Source organism: Penicillium cosmopolitanum (assembly GCF_028827165.1).
Source record: "Penicillium cosmopolitanum strain IBT 29677 chromosome Unknown utg000006l:49.0-5199605.0:1.0-5204138.0, whole genome shotgun sequence".
Taxonomy (NCBI): Eukaryota; Fungi; Ascomycota; class Eurotiomycetes; order Eurotiales; family Aspergillaceae; genus Penicillium; species Penicillium cosmopolitanum.
In genome coordinates, this window is record NW_026622676.1 from 3414673 (window position 1) to 3439648 (window position 24976).

The 24976-nt window shown below is 46.8% G+C and overlaps 11 protein-coding genes across 11 annotated transcripts; 8 read left to right on the top strand and 3 right to left on the bottom strand.

The window, feature by feature from the left end:
- Window positions 1–238: 238 nt before the first annotated feature.
- N7509_005792 (RTA1 domain-containing protein) lies at window positions 239–1213 on the top strand (the record flags this gene model as incomplete). Its single annotated transcript, XM_056630429.1, has 4 exons — window positions 239–413; window positions 489–731; window positions 785–993; window positions 1016–1213. The coding sequence occupies 4 exons, from the start codon at window positions 239–241 to the stop codon at window positions 1211–1213; spliced, it is 825 nt and encodes a 274-aa protein (XP_056489731.1).
- Window positions 1214–1628: 415 nt separating this feature from the next.
- On the top strand, window positions 1629–3269 carry N7509_005793 (Zn(II)2Cys6 transcription factor domain-containing protein; the record flags this gene model as incomplete). The annotated part of the gene is made up of 2 exons (XM_056630430.1): window positions 1629–1760; window positions 1815–3269. The coding sequence occupies 2 exons, from the start codon at window positions 1629–1631 to the stop codon at window positions 3267–3269; spliced, it is 1587 nt and encodes a 528-aa protein (XP_056489732.1).
- A 1202-nt stretch (window positions 3270–4471) lies between these two features.
- N7509_005794 (glycoside hydrolase family 18 protein) lies at window positions 4472–7338 on the top strand (the record flags this gene model as incomplete). The annotated part of the gene is made up of 6 exons (XM_056630431.1): window positions 4472–5285; window positions 5356–5690; window positions 5716–6270; window positions 6306–6465; window positions 6575–6846; window positions 6913–7338. The coding sequence occupies 6 exons, from the start codon at window positions 4472–4474 to the stop codon at window positions 7336–7338; spliced, it is 2562 nt and encodes an 853-aa protein (XP_056489733.1).
- A 301-nt stretch (window positions 7339–7639) lies between these two features.
- On the bottom strand, window positions 7640–8293 carry N7509_005795 (uncharacterized protein; the record flags this gene model as incomplete). Its single annotated transcript, XM_056630432.1, has 1 exon — window positions 7640–8293. The coding sequence occupies one exon, from the start codon at window positions 8291–8293 to the stop codon at window positions 7640–7642; it is 654 nt and encodes a 217-aa protein (XP_056489734.1).
- An 894-nt stretch (window positions 8294–9187) lies between these two features.
- Window positions 9188–10744, top strand: N7509_005796 (WD40 repeat domain-containing protein; the record flags this gene model as incomplete). Its single annotated transcript, XM_056630433.1, has 4 exons — window positions 9188–9599; window positions 9650–9799; window positions 9849–9962; window positions 10017–10744. 4 exons carry the CDS (start codon window positions 9188–9190, stop codon window positions 10742–10744), a joined length of 1404 nt encoding a protein of 467 aa, XP_056489735.1.
- A 554-nt stretch (window positions 10745–11298) lies between these two features.
- On the top strand, window positions 11299–12231 carry N7509_005797 (uncharacterized protein; the record flags this gene model as incomplete). The annotated part of the gene is made up of 1 exon (XM_056630434.1): window positions 11299–12231. The coding sequence occupies one exon, from the start codon at window positions 11299–11301 to the stop codon at window positions 12229–12231; it is 933 nt and encodes a 310-aa protein (XP_056489736.1).
- A 929-nt stretch (window positions 12232–13160) lies between these two features.
- N7509_005798 (uncharacterized protein) lies at window positions 13161–13766 on the top strand (the record flags this gene model as incomplete). The annotated part of the gene is made up of 2 exons (XM_056630435.1): window positions 13161–13314; window positions 13465–13766. The coding sequence occupies 2 exons, from the start codon at window positions 13161–13163 to the stop codon at window positions 13764–13766; spliced, it is 456 nt and encodes a 151-aa protein (XP_056489737.1).
- Window positions 13767–16827: 3061 nt separating this feature from the next.
- N7509_005799 (flavin reductase family protein) lies at window positions 16828–17622 on the top strand (the record flags this gene model as incomplete). The annotated part of the gene is made up of 1 exon (XM_056630436.1): window positions 16828–17622. One exon carries the CDS (start codon window positions 16828–16830, stop codon window positions 17620–17622), a length of 795 nt encoding a protein of 264 aa, XP_056489738.1.
- Window positions 17623–17809: 187 nt separating this feature from the next.
- N7509_005800 (uncharacterized protein) lies at window positions 17810–19076 on the bottom strand (the record flags this gene model as incomplete). The annotated part of the gene is made up of 6 exons (XM_056630437.1): window positions 17810–18105; window positions 18163–18357; window positions 18411–18524; window positions 18581–18724; window positions 18783–18861; window positions 18918–19076. 6 exons carry the CDS (start codon window positions 19074–19076, stop codon window positions 17810–17812), a joined length of 987 nt encoding a protein of 328 aa, XP_056489739.1.
- A 1089-nt stretch (window positions 19077–20165) lies between these two features.
- Window positions 20166–20918, bottom strand: N7509_005801 (uncharacterized protein; the record flags this gene model as incomplete). The annotated part of the gene is made up of 1 exon (XM_056630438.1): window positions 20166–20918. The coding sequence occupies one exon, from the start codon at window positions 20916–20918 to the stop codon at window positions 20166–20168; it is 753 nt and encodes a 250-aa protein (XP_056489740.1).
- Window positions 20919–22555: 1637 nt separating this feature from the next.
- On the top strand, window positions 22556–24248 carry N7509_005802 (uncharacterized protein; the record flags this gene model as incomplete). The annotated part of the gene is made up of 4 exons (XM_056630439.1): window positions 22556–22836; window positions 22895–23034; window positions 23111–23621; window positions 23672–24248. 4 exons carry the CDS (start codon window positions 22556–22558, stop codon window positions 24246–24248), a joined length of 1509 nt encoding a protein of 502 aa, XP_056489741.1.
- Between the last annotated feature and the right edge of the window lie 728 nt (window positions 24249–24976).

Consider the following 24976-nt stretch of genomic DNA (forward strand, 5'->3'; position numbering starts at 1 on the left):
TCGCTCGCATTCTCGCATTCCCGGATTCCCGGTTTCGCATCCCCTCAGATGTCCGGATCCAAGTTTGGGAGGAGAGGAATTTCATTTAGATGGCCAAGGGAACTATTTTCGGCTTGATATTGACGTTGTCTTGAATATAGATTCGATATAAAGCAGGCCTTCCTTCGCACTCTAGAGTAACTTCATTCGAAATTGCCAGCTTTGCTTAGTTTGTACTCACTTTGCCATCCTGCCTATTATGAGCACCAATAGCAGTGATGGAGGCACCGACTTCGTTCTTTACCGCTATAACCCTTCAATTCCGGCAGCAGTTGTTTTTATAGCGGTTTTCCTGATTGCTACAATTCTGCACTGTATCCAGCTATGGCGATATCGTACTTATTTCTTCGTTCCCTTCATCATTGGTCTACTCTGTGAGTGTTGCCCAGATTTCCAAAGTATCTTAGAGTCGGCGAGGAAGACTAATACGAATACTCCATATGCAATAGTTGAATGCGCTGGCTACACCGCTCGAATCTTTTCACACTTCGACAACGAAGCCCTCGGTCCATACATTGTTCAGACCATGCTGATCTTGGTCGCGCCGCCACTTTTCGCTGCCTCTATCTACATGACTCTAGGTAGAGTCATTGTTGCACTCAACTGTCACGAACTCTCGATCGTACCGGTTCGATACCTTACAAAAATATTTGTGGTCGGAGACGTGATCTCGTTTCTTCTCCAGTGTGCAGGTATGTGCCGGTCCTAGAACCTTCCTTTTCCGTTGGCACTAAGATTTCCCCAGGTGGTGGCTATATGTCCGCTGGAACAGCTTCCGCCACGAATATCGGTGCAAATATCGTCATTGGAGGTCTTGCTATCCAGCTTCTTTTCTTTGGGTTCTTCGTTATCGTATCCGCTGTTTTCCACTGGCGGGTTAGAAGAAACTCGCCAAATATTTCGGATTCCTCGGAGCGAAGCAAGAAGTGGGAACCCATAATGTGGGCTCTCTACGTTGCTTGCTTCCTGATTCTAGTTCGATCCATCTTCCGCGTGGCCGAATTTGTCGAGAGGAAATGATGGCTTTATCATGAGAAGAGAATACCTCTTGTACATCTTCGATGCTTGTCTCATGGCTTTGAGTGGAATTGTGCTGGTCGTCATATACCCTGGTTCATATATTAGTCACAACGGGAGCAAGCGGGATAGCGAACTCCAGCTTATGTCTATATAGATGAGTACTGTGGAAGACAGATCAAAGGCTTATGAGGCTTAGGTCATAAGCTTCCATATTGGTATAGTGGCGACATATGGCGTCGGGCGAAATTATAGACTTATATGTATCGCATAGAATGCATTCACTACATTTCTTTGTCTCTTTAGTCTAGTAAATAAAGTAGGCCAGAAATTCAATTAGGAGTGGGCTAGATGAGGGTTTTTAATTCTGTTCTATATTTAGAGTAAACTTTTTGACCGTACTGTACTTTACCGAATGTCTAGCCGCATGTGAAATCTTAAATTCCCCGTCCACTTCTCATCCGTGACTTGCACTATTATTTACCCACCATTGTGTAATCTACTTATCGAACCAGCCGTAGTTTTCCGTGACTATGTGAGCTCATCATTACCCGCCCACTTCCCGAATAACGATGCCGCTACACCCGATGCAAGTCGAGGACACGTCCCAAAGCGCAGCCAAGTCGCGGTTTTGCCCCAAGCAACGAATCAGTCACACCAAGTCCCGAAATGGTTGCTACACTTGTAAGCAGCGTCACGTAAAGGTGAGTACACTTACTCGACACAAAAGTATCGCTCAGTATGACTGATACAATCAGTGTGATGAGGAACGGCCAACATGTGGCGCCTGTCTCATTCGGGAGGAAGACTGCGTCTTCCCCAATCCAGGAGACACAGGTGACCAGAGAAGGCGACAACCACCCTTCTCTCGACAGAGACTATTGTCTGAAAGTGTTCATCTCCGAGCGCGTGGAAAAGCACGGGAAGTACCGTTTCGCTCATTGAATTTCGAGGTGCCACCTTCCGAGGAATCCCGAAATCTTGGAGGTCAACCGAAATCCAGCCTTAACATGAATGATCTCAATTTACTCCAACACTTTATCTTGCACACCTCGAAAAAGATGTCCCTGCACAAGATAAAAACGGTGGTCTGGGAGCGTGTCATTCCTGAGATGGCAGCAGCCAATGAATTTTTGATGCACCTTGTCTTGGCCCTGGCTGGCCTGGATGTTTTGACTACTGGAGACGCTTGTGTCCAGAATACTCAAGGTTCATCTAGTGCTTCCATGCCTGCAAGTGCCCCTGATTTTGAGTCCATCATGGAACATCATCAACAGGGGCTGGCCGGACTACAGGAAGCGCTTTGCGCCACCAGTGAATCAGATGCGGAATCTTTGCTAGCCGGGTCCATGCTGTTGGTGGGCTTTGCGTTTGCATCTTTGGGGATCAAAGTTTTAGATCCATCAATATCTACAGATCAGCATACGTCAGATTCCAGTCTTGGTGCTTTATCTCCTCCTTTTGATCTGACTATACTCGACATGCAATGGCTCCACCTTGTTCGTGGTATCACATCTATCCTGGACCAATTTTCGCCAACCTTGGGGAAATGTCGCCTCAGGGCGCTGTTACTTTACAAGAATGCCAATGAAGACTGGAAAATGTGTGAAGCACAGATGCACTCGAACATAATGCCTAGTTGGCACATACGATCAAAGAGACTTCAGAAGTTCGCTACGGGTGCCAATCGTGCCGTCTCACACTTACGGGACGTACTTGCAGGGCTCCGTTTACGCAGTGACCTCCAAGAAGTAGCTGAGGGCTCGCCATTGAGCGCAACCCCTCGCTCTGATGAAAGTAGCAATGGGAGTGAGGCTTATCTGGAGACGTACGAACAAGCCATAGGTGTGGTAGAGGATCTCTACATGAGAATCATTTATGTTATGCAAATGAAACCACTTGCATCTCACTCATCATCCGACCTCGAGCTCCAGAAGGATCTTGAAGACGCAGCAGTCACAGGCTGGCCTTATCTTCTTTCTGAGGAATTCATGTCTTGTCTAGATTCGCACAGGAATTTCGACACGATACAGGGCGTGAGCTTGGTGATCCTAGCACATCTGTACTTGCCTATCGCTATTTTGGACGAGCTCTGGTATTGTGGGAAGAGATGGGATGCAGAAATTCGGAAGATCAAAACTCTTGTTGTTGGTCTGGCTGATAAGAAACTCATCTCCTTGGTGGAATGGCCAAGCGATGTCATTCGGGGATGAGATCCGAAGACATATTAGATTGGCTACTGGAATTGGCCGAACAAGTCTTTGCTCAAATCCTAGATTGGTATTTTATATAATGGAAATTGAATCATGCAGTATTCGTCCAGCGCCCGCCTGAAAGGACATTTGGTATCATTGAAAGTCTAAATGTGTCTGAAAGCTAGTAAAAAAATCCTTTATCTGAAACCCTGGACAGCGTATAGCAAGAGTGAGGATGGTCATGATGTAAGCATGTATATGCAGTAGATCTCCGAAGGGCAACAATTTTCTCTTAGTAAGAGTTTTACAGGTAATATTGCGGACATCACATCACCTGATTTGAGATTTCGTTAAGATTCGAACTTTGAAAGATAGCTAAGCAGTATAGAGACTAGCGTGTTTCGAAGAGAGTTTTGAGAAAGAGTTTATGCAAACATGGTTGGTGAAACTGATTTCGATCCATCCTGTACAACACATTTCGGGTCTGAGAACTAAATTCTACTATATTTGAATAAGCCTGAGTGATTAATGGTTCTCCTTGATCTTCCCAGGAATAACATTCAATAACTTTAATAGGCTAGACTCTGGAGGCTATATATCTATTTCTTACAATGTCGTATAGTTACTCAGTCCCTGGTCATCTACTTAGTCATATACTTGTAGAATATAGACAGCTTCAGCTATAACGACCTTTAAATATTCAGCTGCCTACTCTACTGCATTGAGCTGAGCCTTAGTGTTCGCCAACTTATCTTATGCCGTTTAAGTGTACTTTTGCTATTAACAGAGCTCAGTAATAATCTCCTATAGTTCGGTATTAGTAAGGTTAAGCTCTATAAGCGCTCAGAAGCAAACCAGAAGAACTTCATTACCTCGTTGAAAACATTATTGACTGATTACAACTTTGATGGCGTTGATCTTGATTGGGAATATTCAACTGCAGATGATCGTGGTGGACGTGAAGAGGACTTCAAAAACCCCCCTAAGTTCCTCGCTAACCTTAAGAGCCCTCTTAAAGAAACAGCTGGCCGTGATGGGGTTAGCATAACCCTCCCTGCTTTATACTGGTATCTGTAACACTTTGATCTCGAAAACTTGTACAAAAATGTAGGCTTTTTCAACATTATGCCCTACGATCTTTACGGAAAATGGGATTTGGGAATTAGTGGCTTGATCCTGTTCTCAACTCTCACACCAATCTGACCGAGATAAAAAATGCCATGGATCTCATCTGGCGTAACGACGTCCCCTCCGACAAGGTGGTTCTTGGATTGGCATTCTACGCTCGTGTTTTCTCTGCTTCGGACCCTGCCTGTATGGACCCTGGATGCCCCTTCGTATCGGGCGGTAATCCAGGTCCCTGCAGTGATGAAGTTAGCATCCTACTCAGCTCCGAAGTCAAAGATATCATGAGCGAGAAAAGTCTCACATCGAAACTCGACAAAGACGCTGCCGTCAAGATACTGAAGTTCGACACGAATCAGTGGCTCACATATGACGACGAAGAAACTCTCCAGATGAAGACCGATTTTGCTAAGTCCCAGTGTCTTGGTGGTGTCATGTTTTGGGCAGTTTCTCATGATCATCCATCTGGCAACTTGTCTACTGCGTTGGCTAAAAAGACCGGCCGAAAAGGCACCTCACTAGCCTTTGACAAGCGGAAAGATTCAATGCAAATCCAGAAGACCCACCTCCAATGTCGATGGACTAACTGCTTCGAGGGTTGTCCCAGTGGATGGACAAGTGTTGCTCGCACTGACAAAGGTGATCGCGGGGACGAGAGAATGTGGGATAACACCGGATGTGGTGGTGATGCACAGCATACCTTCTGCTGTCCGCCCGACTCTGAGCAGCCCAAGTGCGGTTGGTATACGCACAACAACGGCCACTGCAAATCACAATGCCCGTCAGGGTATGTGGAAGTTGGATCGAATTTCCAGCATTGCAGTAACAACGATAACGACTACCAGGCTGCATGCTGTACAACAGACACGAACAGCATGAAGCTTTACTCTCAGTGTGACTGGGCTGGCAGTGCGCCAAATTGTGACGACGGAGAGTGCCCAAGCAACATGGCATATTTCCTGAATTCAACCACTGGCAGTGGTGGAAACTACTGCAACCCAAAAACGTTCAAATATACCTGGAACGGCAATGAAGGTACTTCCTGGGAGACACGAAAATACTGCTGCGATGACGACGACAAGACCAAATGGGACGACTGCGAATGGGAGAGACGACATTGGTCTCGCGCTTGCTGATGGTACTGTCAAAGATTACTACTTCAGCGGCTGTCCCAATGACAAAGTCCGCATCGCCATGGATCAACACCGAGACGGCTGCAAAGGCGACGGTGGAAAATCCATGTGCTGCAGCGCAAACTATGTCACGAAGACGAAGCGATCCTACACTGATTCCGAAAGTCGACTTGAGTCTGATGTGAAAGCATTCATGAAAAACCCAGACTGCGGCATGCGGCAGCGATGCCTATAACAACCTCAAGCGCGATCTGGGAGGCATGGACTTTGTGGGCCTCTCCTCAGAGGAATACAACCACACATCGGTTTTACATCGTCGTTTTGATACCAAGCCGTATGAGTCTATACGCGGCCTGATGCTCGAGATTGGCTTCACACTTGTGGCAGGCCAAGCAGCCATCGAAATTTGGAACAAACACGTTGCTTCTGTCTACAAGAATTTCGCGGTCAATAAACTCCAGTTATGGCTGGAGGAGAATCCCGAATGGAAGGAAGATGGAATGGTCGATTATTCCGCCTTGATGGTCTGCAATATGGGCATATTCGACGACAATATTGGAGGTGAAGACAGTGAGATCAGCTGCAAATGCCCATATTCAACCTGCTGTCCAGACGGAGACGCCACATGTGGCGGGGAGGATTTAGATGGCGACGAGGATACAGGCAGCCTCGAGGCACGGACTTTGGAAAAGAGAGCGGGTCCCCGGACCTTCAGATTACGTTTTCGCGAGGGGGACCGCATGCGCTGGGAATCTTTTTCGGTATGTTAAGAGACTCCCCTCCGATTTGACTCCAGACTAAATCACGAACGTCACAGTACAGAAGCAGGAGTGAATGGGCTATAGGTCACCGTATTTGGAGACAGGCATTTACATATCGAAACGAGGACGAATGTCTGTATTCGGCCCTTGGGACTCAAATGATCACTACTGAGGCGGGCAGAGATAACTATGATGGTAATGTTCCCCTTTGTAGCTTTGAATATGGCTGTGTTCTCTCCAGTTTTTTTTTTTGACATCTCTCATTTCTTCATTATCCTGTCATGAGTTGACTGACCAAATGCAGTGGAACATTACGTTGAACTGAACACGATTCAAGGGTTCCTCACCGACGGTTACGCAGGAACCTTGTCAACTGGAGCACGACCCAGAAATTCTGCCCTGCCTCGTCCATTCCTGGAAGCACTCAACACTCCCATGTTGCGCGTTGCACCTCCAATGGCAGGTGGTCGGGCATCGTCAACCCCGCTTGTAAGAGTCATGAATGCTCTTGGAAGCAGACGAAATGACCAGCGTTTCATGGTTCTCCTTGATGGCCTGAATTCGCTGAAAAGTCGGGTGAGACATTGAAATCGCGTATCTTGTTTCAATCTTGGGGGCTTCTTTTACTGATTCATTTTCCAGATGTGGCGTGATGAGACAAGATTCGCGAACATGTCCGCTCAAATAGAGGCCGATAATCCGAACGAAGCCCTACGAAGCATCAGATCTGTCATCACTGTCATGAACTATCTGAATGATGATCGAGTACGTCCTCATATGGTTGAAACTTCAAATGAAGTACGCCGGGAGTTTGGCCTAGTAGACCAGCAGTGGGTCGCCGATGGAAATGAGGCAGTCTATGTCCAAGATTGGTGGGATCAGTGGTTCCGAAACCGGCTTCAGCATATTGGAACAACAAATACCAACTGGGCCACGGGCCAGATAGCTGACATGAGACGACTATGGGCAGTGAGGACGGGATCCAATGTCACACCTACTATCGAGGCTCTGGATAAGTTGAACGCGGATGCGTCGGATATGAAGATTGACACGGATGATCTGGACTGAAGCTGAGTAGGTAACCATGCGAATTGATAGATACATGTATATAGTTCATACAAGATGTCTTTTAAATTTTGCTTGAAGGGCAATGAGCTTTGATGACAAAGCAATTCGGGCTGTTATGGAGGACTTAGAGAATGGACCACGATGGTGATCTTTTAGACATTGTGTCAACCGTATCTTGGGTCGTTGATTGCCCAGGCGGTCCAATGCAATAAACAATTTCGGTCACAGAACCGACAATATGCAGCTATTGAATCTTGGGTCTAGTTACTGTAGTATTCAAATTCCACATGACATGACAAATTTATAAAACATCAGTACCGTCGGGTCTCATCGAATAACTGTCCTTCATATAAGCCCCGTCCTGCATATCCGACCACACCTCGAACAACGAGGGCAGGGAACACTTCATCCACCCTGGAAATGACTCATATGGATCTACCTCCAACGCCTCGACGAGTTTCACATAATGACGTCTCTTCTCTTCGTATTTCGAGTCCTCTGGAAGGGGAGCGTTTTGTAATGTTTGAAAACTTTCTTCGTCAATGACAATAAACATGCGATAGCCAGGAAACTCATTGAGCACATCACGCTCAGTTGCCTCGGCCCTGAAATGCTTGCGGAGTTGGTCTATCGATGCTCCATCGAACTGGGAAGCATCTTCAATGACCCGTGGCTGGTAATTGGGCCAGATTTCATCCCAGGGAGTGATGTTGAACTCATTTGCCCTGGAGTTGTACTGACGGGAAGATTCGTAATAATTGTAGAATCCGTCTTTCATGTACTTCGTGGTGAGGTCGACCATACGCGGGAAAGCGGCAGTGGATTGGGGAGTGTAGGTCGTCCGGTAGATGGTGTAGCCCCAGGTGGGCTCAGAGTAATGGAGCCATTCATAGATGTTACGAATGGAACCTGGAAGCCAGTGGCATTGCTTCATCGGCTTTCGAAGTAGCGACATAATGGGTCGACTTTGGATGTTGCGGTGGTTTAGAGGGGAGTTGTGGACGGAGAAAAGTCCAGCCTCATTGGAACCTTGGAAGGACCGCTTTATAGTCCCCCGCAGGGCTGTGAGCAGGTTTATATCAAACTTTCTGCCCCCCCTTACAATACCCTACTTGTACTGGTCCCTGGTCAATCCAGTGTCTCCAGCATAAATTACCGTTAGTTCCTTGGCATCATTCCCACATTATCTTGGCATGTTCGCATTCGAATTAGGGCCATGGACGGAGTACGGAATACGGAGTAGAGAGTAGAGAGTCAATGTTACTGTCTCTCTATGTGGCACTTTCAAGGTTGTATCAATCGAGAACCTCGCCAGTATCAGGAAATCATGAATAATAGGCAATCTCCAAATCTCCAGTCGGGCTTGTTGCTTCATATCTCGTTGCCGAGAGCCGTTCACCCCTCTAGCCGACTTCTTCGACCCAAACTCGAGTCTCTGGTATGTCAATCTGAATAGATGGAAGCTCAGGTCAATTTACCCCATAATATACCCTGAAAATAACTATGAGATGTGGCGGTATACTCGACTAGATGCTGGAATTGGCGGTGTTGACATTAAAACCGCCCCCGTAATGGTAATTTTACGCGTTCAGAGCGCGCAGAGAGCCATAGAGTGCTGGGAAATGCCCAGAAACAAGTTGAGCAGAGAGAGCAAATGTATAGCGACCGTGTATATCTCCCTTACAAAAGAGGGAGCCTTCCAGTAGAAGAGAGAAGGGTTGGAGGGGATGAAATGCGGCGCGTCACGTCTCGCATCACGAAAAAAAAACCACCTCCCCCAAAATCCCCTTTAGCCCTTTTCGGCCCACCTCAATGCATCGCTTTCTTTGCCTTTGCCTTTCTTTAGACAATGGCTCCTTTTGATTCACCTGAGTTCCCCCATTCAGAGCCCATCCTTCCTCAACCGCCTTCTTCCCCTCCGTCCATTGCGTCTGATGGCCGCAGAGCCCGAAAGCCACCGTCCGTGACGCCGCGGTCATTTCGTCGATTCTTCACGCCACGCTCCCTACTACCCACTGCCGATAGCTCGGCCACTCCGACAACGAGTCGACAGGCTTTACGGGCTCTCATCTCGCCTGCCGTCAATCGTCTGGGACCGACATTTTCGCGGACCTCCAAGGCCGGCATTCGAAGCCCTCACGATGGCCTCCCAGAGGACTTCATCCGGACTCCGAGCCGGAAACGAGGGAACTTGTTCTCTTCTGTCGCATCTCCACTACAGTCATCCCCTCTGAAGAGAGTTCGGGTCCGCTCCCCAACGAGTAATGTCGATCATGAGATTAGAATTCGCGACGTCGACCTCCGTCTGCAGGCCGCGGAGGCTCCAGTGGTGCCGAAAAAACCCCTGCCGTAGCTCCTGTGCGTCGGTCTCGGGCATTGGAAACCTCAGGTGCATTATTCATGCGGGGTATACTTGGCTCGCAGCGCAATAAAGTGACTCTACGAGCCAACTCCGGAGTTGGTATGTGCTGAACCTTACATCTTACTGAACACCACTAATTCCTCAATAGGCTGGCAAGATCTCACCTCTGAATTCTACTCACAACCAGCAGACCTTCACGCCTGCTCTAGATATGCAACAGAAGGGTCCCCCGCTCTGCCTTTCTGCAACGCTTCATGCAACAGTAAGCGACACTGACCATAATTTTCTATTTTCCTTGTGCTAATATCCAAATCAGCAAACTCAATCATTGCTATTGGTGATGAAGAGGGTGGAATCCGACTGCTAGATTCATCGATCGACGAGGATGCTGGGTTCACCAATGCGTACCTCGGATTCCGTCCGCATGTGAACTCCATTATGGACCTCGAATTCTCGTCCGACGACATGTTACTGGCCACCGCATCTGGAGACCAGACATCTCTTGTAATTGATATGACGACACAGAAACCCATCTACTGTTTGTCAAACCACTTTCCTTCTGTGAAGCGCGTCCAATTCCAACCGGCATCCAACAACAAGGTGTTTGCAACATGCAGCAGAGATGGCAATGTGAACATCTGGGATCTGCGCTGCAAAGGCTTTGAGCGGCCTGCTTTACAGGCCCGATGCTCTTTGGAAAGCGAATCCGAACCTCCTCCTGCGCCCAGTGCACTTCAAAAGTTGCTCTACCCTCACGTCTTGAACACCATCGGAGGTGCCCATGCCTACACCACGTCCCACAAACCAGTTCAAGACAATCACTGCATCCCTCGAAAAAAGGTAGCCAAGACCAGACCAAACAGTGGTGATTGCGACAATGTATCTGGTTTGTACAGCATTAGCAATGGCCATGTTTTAGGCCCCCAAAAGATGGCAAACGTGAAGTTGGGGGTGGTTTGCAATGGCATTATGAAGCACGGCAGGTTTAGCCAAAGGGCCACGTCATCTGTTCAGGGCATTCAGGGCGTTCAGCTGACGGCTTGAAGGGGTAGGGCGGCAAGGACACTTTGCCTGACGGATCAAAAAGAAATGGGTGAACGGGGACATACAACAGCAGGGATTCGCATGTGGTCATCCACCATACTACTAACCTGCCGGCGTGTGGCTAAAACACAGTTAGCAGTGCGGTGGGGCCCTTGGCCATTGAAACCGAAAACAAACCAGGGGGTCCGGGATGCACTTTTGCAGTACCTCAGCTGCGTATCGATTTGTTCTCTGAGCTGGTTGCCGCTACAGTGGCGCACTTTGATGGCCGGCCTGGTCTCTGCCATTAGAAGGCGGTAAATAGTGATCGGCAATAACTATGCGGTTGGAAATGTTTGTAGCCCCGTACACCCGGAGAGCATTCCATTACTTACCCTCAAAACTCCGTCATTATTACAATTACTTCCCCTAGTGAATTCTATTGGAAAGGGGTGGCTATAAGTTAGCTCGCTATCTTCCGTTCCCCTACTGTTTTCTTTTCATTATCTCGAAGCTAAGGCCATTGTTTTCAGTATAGCTTGAAGTATTTTATCTAGCTATCAACGATCGCTATAATGGCCGATTCACCACTATTCAGTTCTTCAACAAGGGGGCAATTAATAGATCCATGGCCTATCGATGGAACTCAATTTGACTACGTGAATGTTGATGCTTTCTTTGCGCAATTGAGATCAATAGGCACCAGCTTCACTGATGAACAACGTGCCAATGGGCCGTGGATTCTTGTTACCTCTGTGGATGAACAGGCCTTCAAATGTATCCAGGACTCTCACCATGAACTACTAGATTTATGGTCCATACTCTACAACCCTGTCGACTACACAATCTCTACAAAAATGGAAAGCTTTTTTCACGGAACATTGGCAATGGCCATTACGCGATGGTTGGACGGAAAGCTTACGACAATGGGATTGAATCATGAAGCAATTTTCACGGGAACAGCCAATCATACGCTATTCGTCTTGAATAGGGCCGGTCAGAGAGTCCTAAATGATGTCGGAAACCCAGAAATCATCCGCAAACGAGCTGATCAAACCGTTCACCCGTTCACGGTTCAAGCACCAAGGTCCATGAAATGGCCGTCGCTAGTCCTCGAGGTTTCTTATTCTGAATCGCGGGCTAAGATAGGAGAGGACTTGCGACTTTGGCTTCAAAACTCGCAGAGCGAAATCAGATTTGCCATGGCAGCCTTCATAACCGCACGATCTAAGACGATTTCTATCGAAGAGTGGAAGGTACGGACCCGAGCAGGGACTCAGGAACAACCACGTTATACCGCCGAACGTATCCAATTTATGTCGATTGAAAAGCCACGATCTCATGGTGATCCTATTATAACTGGATCGTTCACAGTACCTTTCGACCGACTCCTTCTTCGTCAACCTACTGCAGGTGAGACCGACTTCGATATGAGTCAAAAAGATCTTCGCCAAATTGCAGCTCAGGTTTGGCGATCGCAGTCCATCGGAGATGCCTGGCGCCAGTAGGGGTTCCCCTAGGCCCTTGCTGCCCTTTTCAAGATTATTTTCGCATGTTCGTATGTACCGAATCGTACTACTATGTTTGTTTGTAGGCTTGTATGTTTTATTTCTACGCCGCCCCATAGCCTTATCAACACAGTGTTTCTGCCAAGGTGGCGGCTTCCTAAAGGCCAGTATTCCCCAAATAGTATTGCGTAAATATTCTTAGAGTACTTATAATGGTTAAAAATCAGTAAGTACAGTGGCGTCCCAAAAGTTTGAAACACCCTGTTGCCCATCATTATTGATAGGCTTGCTCACGATACGATATCGCTGGATTTTGGCCTATCGTTACCTAGGTATCGTATATCGTCATCGCGAAATTCTTGCGATATTTATCGTATATCGTATCTTTTTTTCTAACACCTTGCAATACGATATTGACGATATTGACGATATTGCACAATAAAACGATATCGTCACATAGTACTGGCATGTCGGCCACAGTCGCATCGGCTACGCTCGCATATTCGCAATGATCACCACTTTAAAGGCTATTTAAGATTGCTACAACTCGCTGAGTCGCTCAAAAACGCAAAAGAAAATTAAAATAGCCTCTGTTTCCTATCTCAGGACTAGCTTGAATAACCTCTACGGCCATATGTTGGCTATGGTCGCGTTGGCCACGGTCGCATATCGACCACCACCACCACTTGAATCTCGTAGCTATTCAACACTACCACAATACGCTGAATCTCTCAAAAATGCAATAAAACATAAACCAGCCTCTGTTTCCTATCTAGGTCTAGCTCCGATAACTCAGAGTCCATATTTCTCCTGCCTACCATATAAATTTACATAGCAAGCATGAGAAAAATACACTGCGTGTACACACCAGTCTTCCTTGTCCCTACATCTTTCTTCATCTCCCAAGTTAAGGGGCGAACCCTCACAAAATGCCTCTCCATATCATTGACAATGATTATCCCGAAACAGTTGCTTGGGGAGAACTTCTATTGGAAGTCTACTTCCTCTCCGAGTGGGAAAACCCCCACCCGGACCCCTCGCAACCCAAAGGAACCCCCGCAAACCGTCGCAAACGACTTTTACGTCAGTTCCTCGTATTGGGATCCGAAAGCAGAGAGGTAGACCTCCTATCATACTCAATATGAGAACCGCGACCCTCAACTAACCATATATTAACTTTTTAGCCCTACTGGCCATGAATTTCACCACCGATTCCCACTGAAGCCGAAATAGACGAGATTCTTCGGCCGATACGCCCCGAAGCACTACGCACCTACGCTTGTAATACTTGCGCCGGAAAGGGTCTTTGGCTACGTCTTTGCTACACTAATGAAGAGGCGCATAACTCTCTATGGGCCGACAATGAAGACGCAGCAGAATGGGTTACTTACGATGGGGTAGTACTCGACGACGAAAGTATCTTTGGTGGTCTGGATTTGCAAGGCGCTCTGGAAATCTTTCCTGAGCGTGTCACGACTGAGGCTCTCGATATTGAGCGCAGGGACAACGTACTCCGAGAGATATTAGCTGCTTAGCGAGAAAATCCAAGTCCTAGTTCAGAAAATTAGTCTGATGAGCTCAAGTAAGAATTGGCACGAGAAAAGACAGAATGAGACGAGAAGCCTCTTTCAAGGTATGGTCTATATCATGCCGAGTGTGTTGTTACTCATATCTATGTGGAGGATGAGGTGGCGATTGACGGTGGAGGTGTATTGCATGTGTTCTTAGATGATTGTGGAAATGTGGTGAGACAGTGGCGGGTGCAAAATGATGGATCAGAAGATAATTATGATGGCGCCTGCTTTGAACGTCTTTGGAAAGATAACTTTCCTACGCTTTTGGTGAAATTGGTCCTGCGTACCATGAGGGTGGAAGCCGAGGCCCCCCATACACTATTTGAAGTCCCAGAGCTGTTGGGAAGTACCTGTACATAGAAGACACAAGGCTATAGGGACAAAATGCCAGAGGTTCAAATCTTGGAATGTGAAAGAGAGGGTAAGAGGAAATTCAGATTGACAAATCTATAGCAGAGGTATTATAGGCTAAATAATCTTCAGTTGATGTCTAGCTAAAGTAGCCCGTACAGTAGTCATAAGACCAAGGATAATAATTCTTACCCAGGTTCTAAGTTTCTTATTAACTACTCACCCTTTTCACCTCAAGTCATACAACAAAAAGCAGCGATCAGCTGTTTTCCTATTAGGCTAGGCTGATTAATTAGCAAGCCTGGCTATTTCCAAGGTTAGCGTATAGCTTAAGTACAGCTGAGCAGACAAGAAGCCCTATTCTCCATACCCTATAGTCGTATATACTAAGCATAAATAGAAAAGAAAATATATTAGAAGGTAAGTAAGGAACTTAAGTATGCAAATGCTTTATTTTTCTTATTCTCGGATTCTGTAAAGCACTAGTAAAGTTATAGCGGCAGCTAACCTATAGCTAGGAATAACTAACCTTAGATCCATGGATATATAGAGGTATCGAGATAGTATTAGTAGAATAGGTTAAGTAAATATTTACTGTTATTCTGGGGTTTTTTAAGAGAACTTTGAATTAAATATTTTGTCTTCTAATTAATTATTCTGATGTAAGTTTAATTAAATTAGTGTAGAATAAATATTATTATAACCTCCTCTAGTAGGCTCTAGGAAATAATTCATAGTACGGATGAAGGTGATTCTGCCTAGATTTTCGACTCCTTAAATTTGAGGGCCTGTTATTGGTCAGTTTGATAGCAAGATCGAGGGATCCCTCGTTTGAGAAAACGCTGGATCGGGATTTAAAGAGGATACATTTAACTTGAAAGCGCCCAACTTATTTCATTAAAAGATAGCTTCCAAGAGTCAACCCCTTGCACTTGATTCAGATATCGAAATCGCATTCACTCCGCTGGTACATATGCGAGCCAGAATGTTGTGTTATCTCCCAATCGAGCTGCGTTTAAAAGTATACCTACTAGCATTCGGGACATGCCCATGTCAAAATCCTCACGCCTTTCATACACTCAAGCATCGGATTCCATTGAACATCCTACTCGTCAACCGTCAAACGTATGCGGAATCCCGTGTTCTGGCTTTTCAACTTCACAAATTCGACTTCCACAGGTGGTGTGGGACTGGAGTTCATTTCTGTGGAATTTTTCTCCGGCGTCTGTGTCAATGGCAGTTGTGCTCAATTCAAAAGCTGAGTTTACGGGCCGTTGAGAGCAGTCTTATCAACGGATCTGGCAGTTGTCGACTTACCTCTGAATGGGTTGATATGTGCACTATTTTGGGGGCTGTGATAGGGCCAAACTTTACCGGGATACGGCAATTGAGCCTGACTATTGAAGGTCAATTAATAGAAAGTGGTTTGAAGCTTCTGGATACCGAAGCTGAATGGGTGGGGATAGGACTGAGGAGCCTCAAGTGCCTGCAGCGCTTTGAACTTATCATCGCCAGTGATACGGTTCATATAGGACTAGCAGCAAATTTCAAATGCAGACTGACAGATACTTTGAGGGGGGTCCAGATTGTGATAAGAGCAGTTGTGCGGGGAAGTGAGATTTCTTTATAAAATGGCGGAGAACCGTGTATACATAGGATAGGTTGTCTTCGCTCACTCTTACAAAGTTGCTCGCTGCTTCAGTCACTTAGGTAGTGGCAGTGGTGAAGATTATTTCTGGCCGAGGTCTGTTTAGGTTTATGAATAACAGTAGCAAGGTACGATGAAAATATTTACGGTAATATTCAGGCGGAGACTTGGTTCTCAATGACCCTCCACCTATCAAACGCTGCGAGCTGTAAAAGGACTACAATAATGTAGCAGAAAGCCTCACAAACAAGTCCACCTTCCAGAGCCACTTTGTTTCATTTCTACCCGTAAGTAATTTAAGAGATTCCCCGAATATTAGTGCCTATTGGCTACTTATGTAGCAGTGACTTTGCCTCCTGGATCCCCACTAAGAATGAGCATAGTCGGGCTAAAATGGCCCTAGCCTTCCGTAGAGGCAACCTTGGAAGGCACCTGGGTAGTACCAAGGGCTGTAACCTTCCAAGGTTTGTTACAATGTTTTAAATATCCACCTGAGAATATGTTGGCTATTTTAGCGAGGCCTAGCCCAGGTCGAAGCCATGGGCGGGTCGAGATCAATCAGGCTTACCTTCAATCATGATGCAAATATGTCTTCGAACTGGCCAATTAGAAAATAAAGGTGACATTGTCGTGATTGCCCAGGTGGCCACTTCTATCGTGGATTATACATATTAACCGGGTCGCTCGGCAGTGGCAAATTAAAAGATAGGTAAACTAAGTTACCAGACCGATATTATTGGCTACTTATGGAGCAATATGATCGGAGACGGTGTGTAATTTCGTATGAGCAATGTATGTATTCAGACTAGTCAATCATAATTAGTATTGGAATACGATAATTGGCCACTTCTGCTGCACCGAGGCGAATGAAAGACGGATTTTTGAAATGCCAAGGGAAAGACTATGGTTTGTAATACGGTCATTGGCTACTTTTATATCAAGTACCACATCCGACGAGGCTGATTTGCACTACTATAGAGGAGAGGTTGTTCGAACATAAATAGGGAAGTAAATCGAGAGTACATGAATTCAACAACAGACAAGTATCACCGACATCCTAAGCTTCGAATCCAAGAACAACATGGCACCCATGCCTATCGAGCCTACCGAGCCATCCCAGACGATTTCCCCGTCCATTTTTTACTGGGTACGCCGGTTGTGTTGATAACGACGGAAAACGAAGATGGCACATCCAACATCGCGCCAATGTCATCTGCATGGTGGCTTGGAAATCGATGTATGCTAGGCCTAGGGGCCATATCGCAAACAACGATCAATTTGATTCGAACCAAGCAATGCGTTCTGAACCTCGCATCCGACAACATGGCAGGGGCAGTGAATGCTCTAGCAAGGACAACTGGGTCGAAGGAGATGATCACCGCATCCGAGGGAACAGGATACCTATACTTCAAACGCATGAACGGTTACAAGTACGTGCCAGATAAGTTTGGACATTCAGGCTTGACACCTGCGGATTCCGATCTGATTCGACCTCCCCGCATTGCTGAGTGCCCTGCTCAGATGGAGGCCGAATTGAAGGGCGTAAATGAAATGATGCAAGACGCGGAGATGAAAGGGTTCATCGCGCTCGAGGTTAAAGTCCTTCGGACACACGTCCATGAAAATATTCGCATGTCAGGGCATGCAAACCGAATCGATCCCGACAAATGGCACCCCTTGATCATGAGCTTTCAGGAGCTGTACGGGCTGGGGCGCAAGAAAACCTGCGAGTCCATTCTCGCCAAGATCAGCGAAGAAGGATACAGGCCATTCTCCAACCCTGTCGATGATGAGGTCACAACTGAAAAGGAAGAGTAAAAGTTTGTCGAATATGTGATTTTTGTATTTATCTTGGCCACAACGGATCAACAGTGTTGTCATATTTGGGACCGTTTCCTCTCTTTCTAACTTTCTTGCCTTCGATTCTCCCTGGGTGTTTCCAAAGGTTCTATTGATTGATACTGATAGTTCCGTTCAATGAAGCCATTATTCTGGATCCGCTGATCTAGTGGCCAACCATGGCTTGGTGGGCGGCACTGTACCTGTTTCCATGAGGCTTGGCAGCATCAATGATGCGACGCATGTCTTGCGCTTCTTCCTCTGTAATTTCAATATCCCGAGACTTCCAGTTTTCTTCAAGTCGGCTTGGCTTTGTGGTTCCGGGGATCGGAATCAACCCCTGGCTGACAACCCAGGCAATTGCAATTTGGCTGATCTTGCACCCCTTGCGAGTTGCGAGCTTCTTGATCTCCTCGACAATTTTCTGGTTCTTGTAGAAATTCTCGCCTTGAAATTTGGGAGCTACCAAAAACGTTAATGCCGCCAAAGAAAGAAATGCTCAAGTATAGTATCACTTACAGCTACGACGGAAATCATCGGGCGCAAAGTCGTCTGGTGACTTATAATCAAAGTCATCCACGAGCCAGCCGTGTCCTAACGGGCTATAGGCGACATATGCGACACCTAGCTCTTTAGCCGTATCGATAAGCCCGTCTGTTTCATGCAGTGTTTCAAATGCCGAATACTCGGCTTGGACTGCATCGATTTTCGCGACTAATAGGCGTTAGCGGGTATATCACAAAGCACAAAATGAGGAGGAAGCTCACTTTTATTAGCCTCGCGTAGTGTCTCAGCTGAGCACTCCGAGAGACCAATATACTTGGTCTTGCCGGCCTTTCGAATCTCATCTAGTGCTGGAATGGACTCTGTAAGAGGCGTATCTATTCAAAGTAAGCAACCATGTCCCAATAAAGAGAGAAAAGAATAGCCGACTCACTCGGATCAATTCGATGCAAGTAGTACAGGTCAGGGGCAAAGCCGAGTCGCTCTATGGTACCCTCAATGTACTCCTTGATATGTGAAGCAGAGTTTGTGACGGCGAAGCCCTGTCCAAAGACGTCAAAGCCACACTTTGATGCGACTGTAAAGTATAATAATTAGCGCCATGGAAGCTTGCTCACTGAGTTGCAAAAACTTACTAAACACCTTATCGCGGACATTGTGCTTTCTGATGAATTCACCGAGAAGCTGCTCGTTGATGCCAGCCGCATAGACAACCTGTGATCATCATTAGATAATGTAGCAATTTTTCAAGGTCGGGTATTTCGACCTACAGCAGTGTCCCAGAATGTACATCCTAGCTCAATTGCTTTCAGCAGGACTGGTTCGGCTTCTTCCAAACTTAGCTTACTGCCCAAGCCAAAGCTTAGGCCCATTGCACCAAATCCGGGCGTAGGAACCTGAATATCGCCGAAGGGAAGTGTTTTGACCATATTTTCGATTGTAGACTTTGCTTTTGCGTGCTGTGAAAACAGTAAGTTGTGGGAAGAAGCGGACTTGGGCCTTTAAGTAGCATATCTCGAAGTATGTATGCCCGGAGTATGCGGAGTTAACTCTTGGCCATCTTGTCACCTAACTCAAATACCCGAAAGAATCCATGGATCTGCACAAATTACAATCTATAGATCCCATTACGTGATCATCAATCTGTTTCCCGTGAAGAGGAAGGCATTGACTAAGACTTTGGGAGAGATATTAGTAGCCATTGGATTTATCATGCTCTGTATTTCACGGCCGTATGACTGCTATTACGAGTACTTCCTTCCGAGCATCTGATTGCGAAAAGGCATTGTTGAAGCTCTTAACTCCGCAGGAGTGGGGCTTGATGACAGTGGGGCGTCATCAAGTCTGGGTCGTTAAGTGAAGAATAGGTGGGTCACATACCGCTGAGGCGTGTGACGAGCTCAGGCTCAAACGAGGGGATATGCTAGAAGCATAACGTAGTACACGGATGGATGGTGGTGCAGGAGGAGGGGGAGGAGGGCAGACAAACAGATGGATAGGTGGGGAATAAAGCCAAGGTTATCTCCGGGCACGGGCTGGCTGGGACTTGGGGCCCCATCCTCATCATACAGACCTTGAAGTAAAGAACTGCAGAATTTCTAAAACAGAGGCCAAGTGCGTAAACAAGCGTGCTGCGATAGTTTGTCAGGGCTTCTTGGTGTCCCGCAAAGAAGAATTGATCCGCCCTGAGATAGTGTGTCGTCCCCGTGACTCGGAGATTATCACCAAGCACCAGGGAGATATCTATTCCCCACCACAAACTGTTTACCAGACGAGGAGGATACTTTTCGAGGCCTGTCTGAGGAAACATAATTCCTTTTTACGGTAAGATACTGGAAGTGGTTAACTACTATGTCGTCCATAAACCGAATTTATTATTAGTGGGCAGGTATCATTATCTTCCAATTGAGTTGACCTAACATCCATATATCTCGTGGATATCATTTTAGACCAAATATTAGCCAATACTAGTATTATCGACGTAATAGATGCCATGTCTACTCGAAGCAAACATTATCTCACAAGAAGTACATTCCCAAGAACAGACTCATGATCCAACCAAGTCCACCAGAGAGCTTGGGGGCGGCTGCGGGGGCCGCGGGTATGCTGGAACTCGGGCTCGCACCCATAGATGAGGATGAAGACGATGATGCGAGAGAGGTGGTGCTAGAGGTTGAAGTCTGCATAGAAGGCTCCGTGGCAGTCTCTGCAGCAACTGAGGATTCAGATGAAGGTTGATTAGATGATGTCGGAATTGTCACCGGGATGGTGGCCACAAACGAGCCAGATGATTCGGTCAGTGTCACCGCCACGCCAGCAGCAGTGGATTGCGATGTCGTAGATGCGGCGGTCTCATCAGGAATGGTAGTTTCAGTAGCAGATGCAATTGTGGTTGTAGTCTGGGGGGCGGGCTCCACAGTCGTGGTAGTAACTGGCACCAGTCCTCCAGTAAGGGGAGCAACGGCATATGGGGGATCAAACAATCCGAAGTTCTGACATGCGCCACAAGGAGAAGCCCATGATTTGACCTTCTTTGGGGCTGCGAGAATTGGGTCGCAAGGACCACCTGCCACTTTTGTTGCGATAACAGAAGCTTCTTCTGTTTGTGGGCAGTCGGTGTGAAGATCGTTCAGCGTAAGTTGATGGGTCGCTGAGATGTTGGGCACAATGGTCGATACTTCGTCGAGGTCAAGTGGGAAAATCACGCTGGTACCAGAGGGGCCGACGATGTCACCAGCGGTGTTTGTACCATAAATTTTATCAACAATCATGTAGACCGATGGGGAAGTACTATATATCGTAGAAATAATGAGTCAGTCAAATGTGAGAGCAGGTTCAGGGTAGGTCTTACAAGGTATAATCGAGGTGCTTATCGAAGTATGTTGTTGGGTAGTCGTATGGCTGATCCGTTGGCCAGTAAAACAAATTGACCGTGCCGGCCGAGCTGTGAAGACAGTCAGCATTGTGTACGTCGGTGAATCATATGGGGCTATGTATCCAGCTAGCTTACACTTTGCATGATGTTGGACACGGATTAGGAGGGGGAGATGTTGTGATAGATGACTCCTCATAGGTCAAAGTTGTTGAGTAGGTCGTCGTGCTTGTAAGTTTCCAGGAGATCGTCGAAACGTCAGAGACGATTACTGTGCTATTTCCAGGCGACGGGGGACAAATTGTAGTCGTGTGCGCGACCGTGGTGTCCGTATACCAAACGCTGGTCGCAGGCGAGAAGGATGTCCGTTCCGACCCCCAGGTATAAGCATGGGTCTTTGGGTCGCCAGACCAGAAACTAGGACTGTGGATTTCTCCATCGTGTTCACCCCGGTCCAATTTCGCACTTGAGCCAGGAGCAGCGCTGACTGAGCTTATTTCAGTACTCAGCAGCCCGAGAAAGGACCAGAATTTGAATGATCGCATGGCTTTGACTTTGTGATAATGCACTCGAATATGGCAACTTGAATTAAGGAACGGCCGACTCGGGCTAGATCAGGTAGATTCAAGGCTCTGTGACGCGCGAACGAGAAGGAAAACAGCAAACAAATAGAATATTTTTCGCCCTGCTAGAAGTTTTGAATATTTGCTTCTGAACAACAAGATTAAGATGCGCATGAAAATAATCACACAAGAATGACGTCTTGGGGATAGCTTGCGCCTCGTTGCCAACGAGTAATTACCTTTCGATGTGGTCATGATAGCTGAGCTAGACGGAAGTCTTTCTCAAAAAGGCAATGACAGACAACGGCTTACCCAGGAACAGTAAGGACCGAGAGTAACGTGGTCGCTTGGATCTGCATAAATCCCGGTCGCGGTCCCTGATTAGATCGAGTGCTTGCTGTGGAGCAGGTTTTTAAACGGCAGTCAACAGGTTTTTGTTTATGTCCTGTCCGTGCGAGAGCGAGAGCGAATATGCTTCCACCGGCATTTGTGACCTGGCAGCGATCGCATCAAGTCAATTGCTATTGAATTTCTCCCAAAAATATCCACAAGGGACCTGCAGGATCATGACGATTTTTTGTCTTGTTTTCCCGGAGAAAAGGCGCACGAGGGCCCCCTATCTCCATTCACTAGCCACATACTCACTGCCTGCGGAAACGAAACATCTTTTTTAAAGTATCTTTCCGCGGTTTGCCAACATGTATTCGGTCATTTTGGTCGCTCTGCTGGCTTTGATACTTTCTTGGATACCGCAACGCTGGGCGTCACCTCTTTCTGCACGCTCCTCGTCTCCTATCGTCGTTTCTCCCAGTCAATATTTGTAATTCTTCACCCAAAGCCTTGCAGTGGCTGTACTATTACTGATTTCATGTCTAGTGATGGCAACGATGGACCATGGAGTAGTTTCTTTCTTCGAGTAGGTACTCCAGAACAATATGTTAGAGTGCTAGTTTCGACGGCCTCTCCGGAGTCCATGGTGGTGTTATCTGAATATGGGTGCTCTGACTCGGTTTTCGCCAATGCACCATCTAATTGCGCATCCTCAAGAGGCGATTTGTTTAACTTGAACAAATCGTCTAGTTGGAATGAGCTGGGCATCTTCAACATCAACAACAACGGCGTTGGTCTGGAGGCCAACCTGGGATATTCTCAAAGATCGGAGTTCGCGACGGATGACATAGGTCTCAGCTTAAATGGACCGAAGCTCGAGAATCAGACTCTTGCAGGGATCGCAACTCCTGAGCCCTTCTATCTGTAAGAATCGCCTTGAATCCGGATTTGGATGGAGTTTTGTTAATGTGTCTGATCACAGGGGAATATTCGGTCTCAATCCTCAACAAGTCAACCTCAGCACCCTAGGAAACGCTTCTTCGCCTTCGTTCTTCACAACTCTCAAGGATCAAGGCAAAATCCCAAGCTTGAGTTGGAGCTACACCGCGGGCGCTAAATATCGTGAGCATCCCTGGCAGGTCTCTGGTCAAAATTGGAACTTTATGACTTATATATTGGGATTCTTTTTCCTCTTTAGGGCTCAAGCAGGTGTACGGCCAACTCATCTTCTCTGGCTATGACCAATCGCGATTTACCTCGAACTCTGTCTCATTTACAATGGCAGACGACATCACGCGCGACCTCGTCGTTTACCTACAGTCAATTAGCTACAGCGGATCCACCTCTTCGATATTACTATCCAACCCAATTGACATATTCATTGATTCGACCGACCCGAATCTCTGGCTACCCGATAGCGTGTGCAATGAATTTGAGAAGGCCTTTGGTTTAACTATGGATAACGACTCTGGCTTATATCTGGTGAATGAGACGCAGAATACTGAATTGCTCAACTCAGATGCTGAAGTGACCTTTCGGCTATCTGACGTGGGATCTGGGGGAGAAGCTGTCGCAATCACTCTCCCATACGAAGCGTTTGCTCTAACTGCAAAGCCTCCGCTGGTCGATAATAGCAGCTACTACTTCCCATTAAAGCGTGCAGCCAATTCCAGCCAATACACTTTGGGTCGTGTATTTTTGCAGGAAGCGTGAGTGAACAATTCTCATCGTAAGACACATTTGCTAAGTGTATATTTAGGTATTTATCGACCGATTATGAGCGCGGTGTCTTCAATGTATCAGCTTGCTCCTGGGAAGAGGATTCCGAAGAGGATATTGTTGCAATAATATCCAAAGATGCCAGTACTTCCAGCTGCTCTGGAAGCGGATGTTCTTCTGGTGGCAGCAGCTCTGGAAGTTCTTCAAACCTGAGCCGAGGGGCCGTTGCCGGTATTGCAGTGGGTGCAGTAGTTGGATTCTTCCTTCTTCTGGGTATAATATTCTTCTACATTCGCCGGCAGCGACAAAAATCCAGAAATAAGGCTATCGATCCTAAGCCAAACGTATCTGTCCTGTCTGGGCCTGTACATAACGGCGGCCCTCCCGAGTCTTCATTGCATGATGAACACAACTCTCTCCCACAATCAACATTCTGGTCTCCAGAAACGCTCAATGGTAGCAGTGGCATGACTACTAGTGGTAACAATGGGAGCAGTGGTGACAGTGGGCGTCATGAGAATAGCTCTGGTGAGAATGAGCTGGACGGCCACAATACTCAGATCAAGCCAGTCTATCATGAACTTCCTGGCTCTAAAGTGTCAGATGTATTATATTAATTCAGGGTGGTGGATCAATTGAGAACTTCTATTTGCTAAAGTAGAGAAATAAAAATCGCGACTCACTAGTGCATTAAAGACTTTGTCAGTCTCGCTGGAGATTCTCTCTCAGCAACAACACCTGATGCCCAAAGTCCAATAGCGTTTCTGCCTGCCTATGTTCAACACGATAAAGAAATCTGTGATTTCGGTGATAATTGTGTCCTTAAATCCATGGGTGGTCTCCTTTGACTCCCGATTGGGCCTCTCCTTCAAGTAATGCTGCCGTTTGGTACAGTATGTCACTGCTATTCGTTAACCTGCGTCAAAAAGGTCAAGCAGCACGATATTTATGCGAACTAGGCGAAGCGAAGCGATCTACTCGCATGTGCCCAGTGTAAACAGGGAAGAAAAAGGGGGAAACCATGTGTACAAGATTCTATATCATTGGCTATTAAACTTCTTGAGGTTCCATTTGACCTTACATAAGCTGTGCTGATCAGACACTTAACTTCAACATTTCCACGGTTTACCACCTGGCTTCTGACAGTCCTCTTGTGTATTGCATGTTGAACCTCGTAACAGGCATAGAAACACCTGCTCGTCTGCAGTATCCACCGATGCAATGAGCGGCCGCCCTCATATCTGTCACCCTGGTATCCTGGAGGCCATGTTACGAAAAATGGGGTTCTACCGTCGACCTGTCTCGTACGTTTTTCGATGGAAGCGAATTATTTGTTCTGTACTTG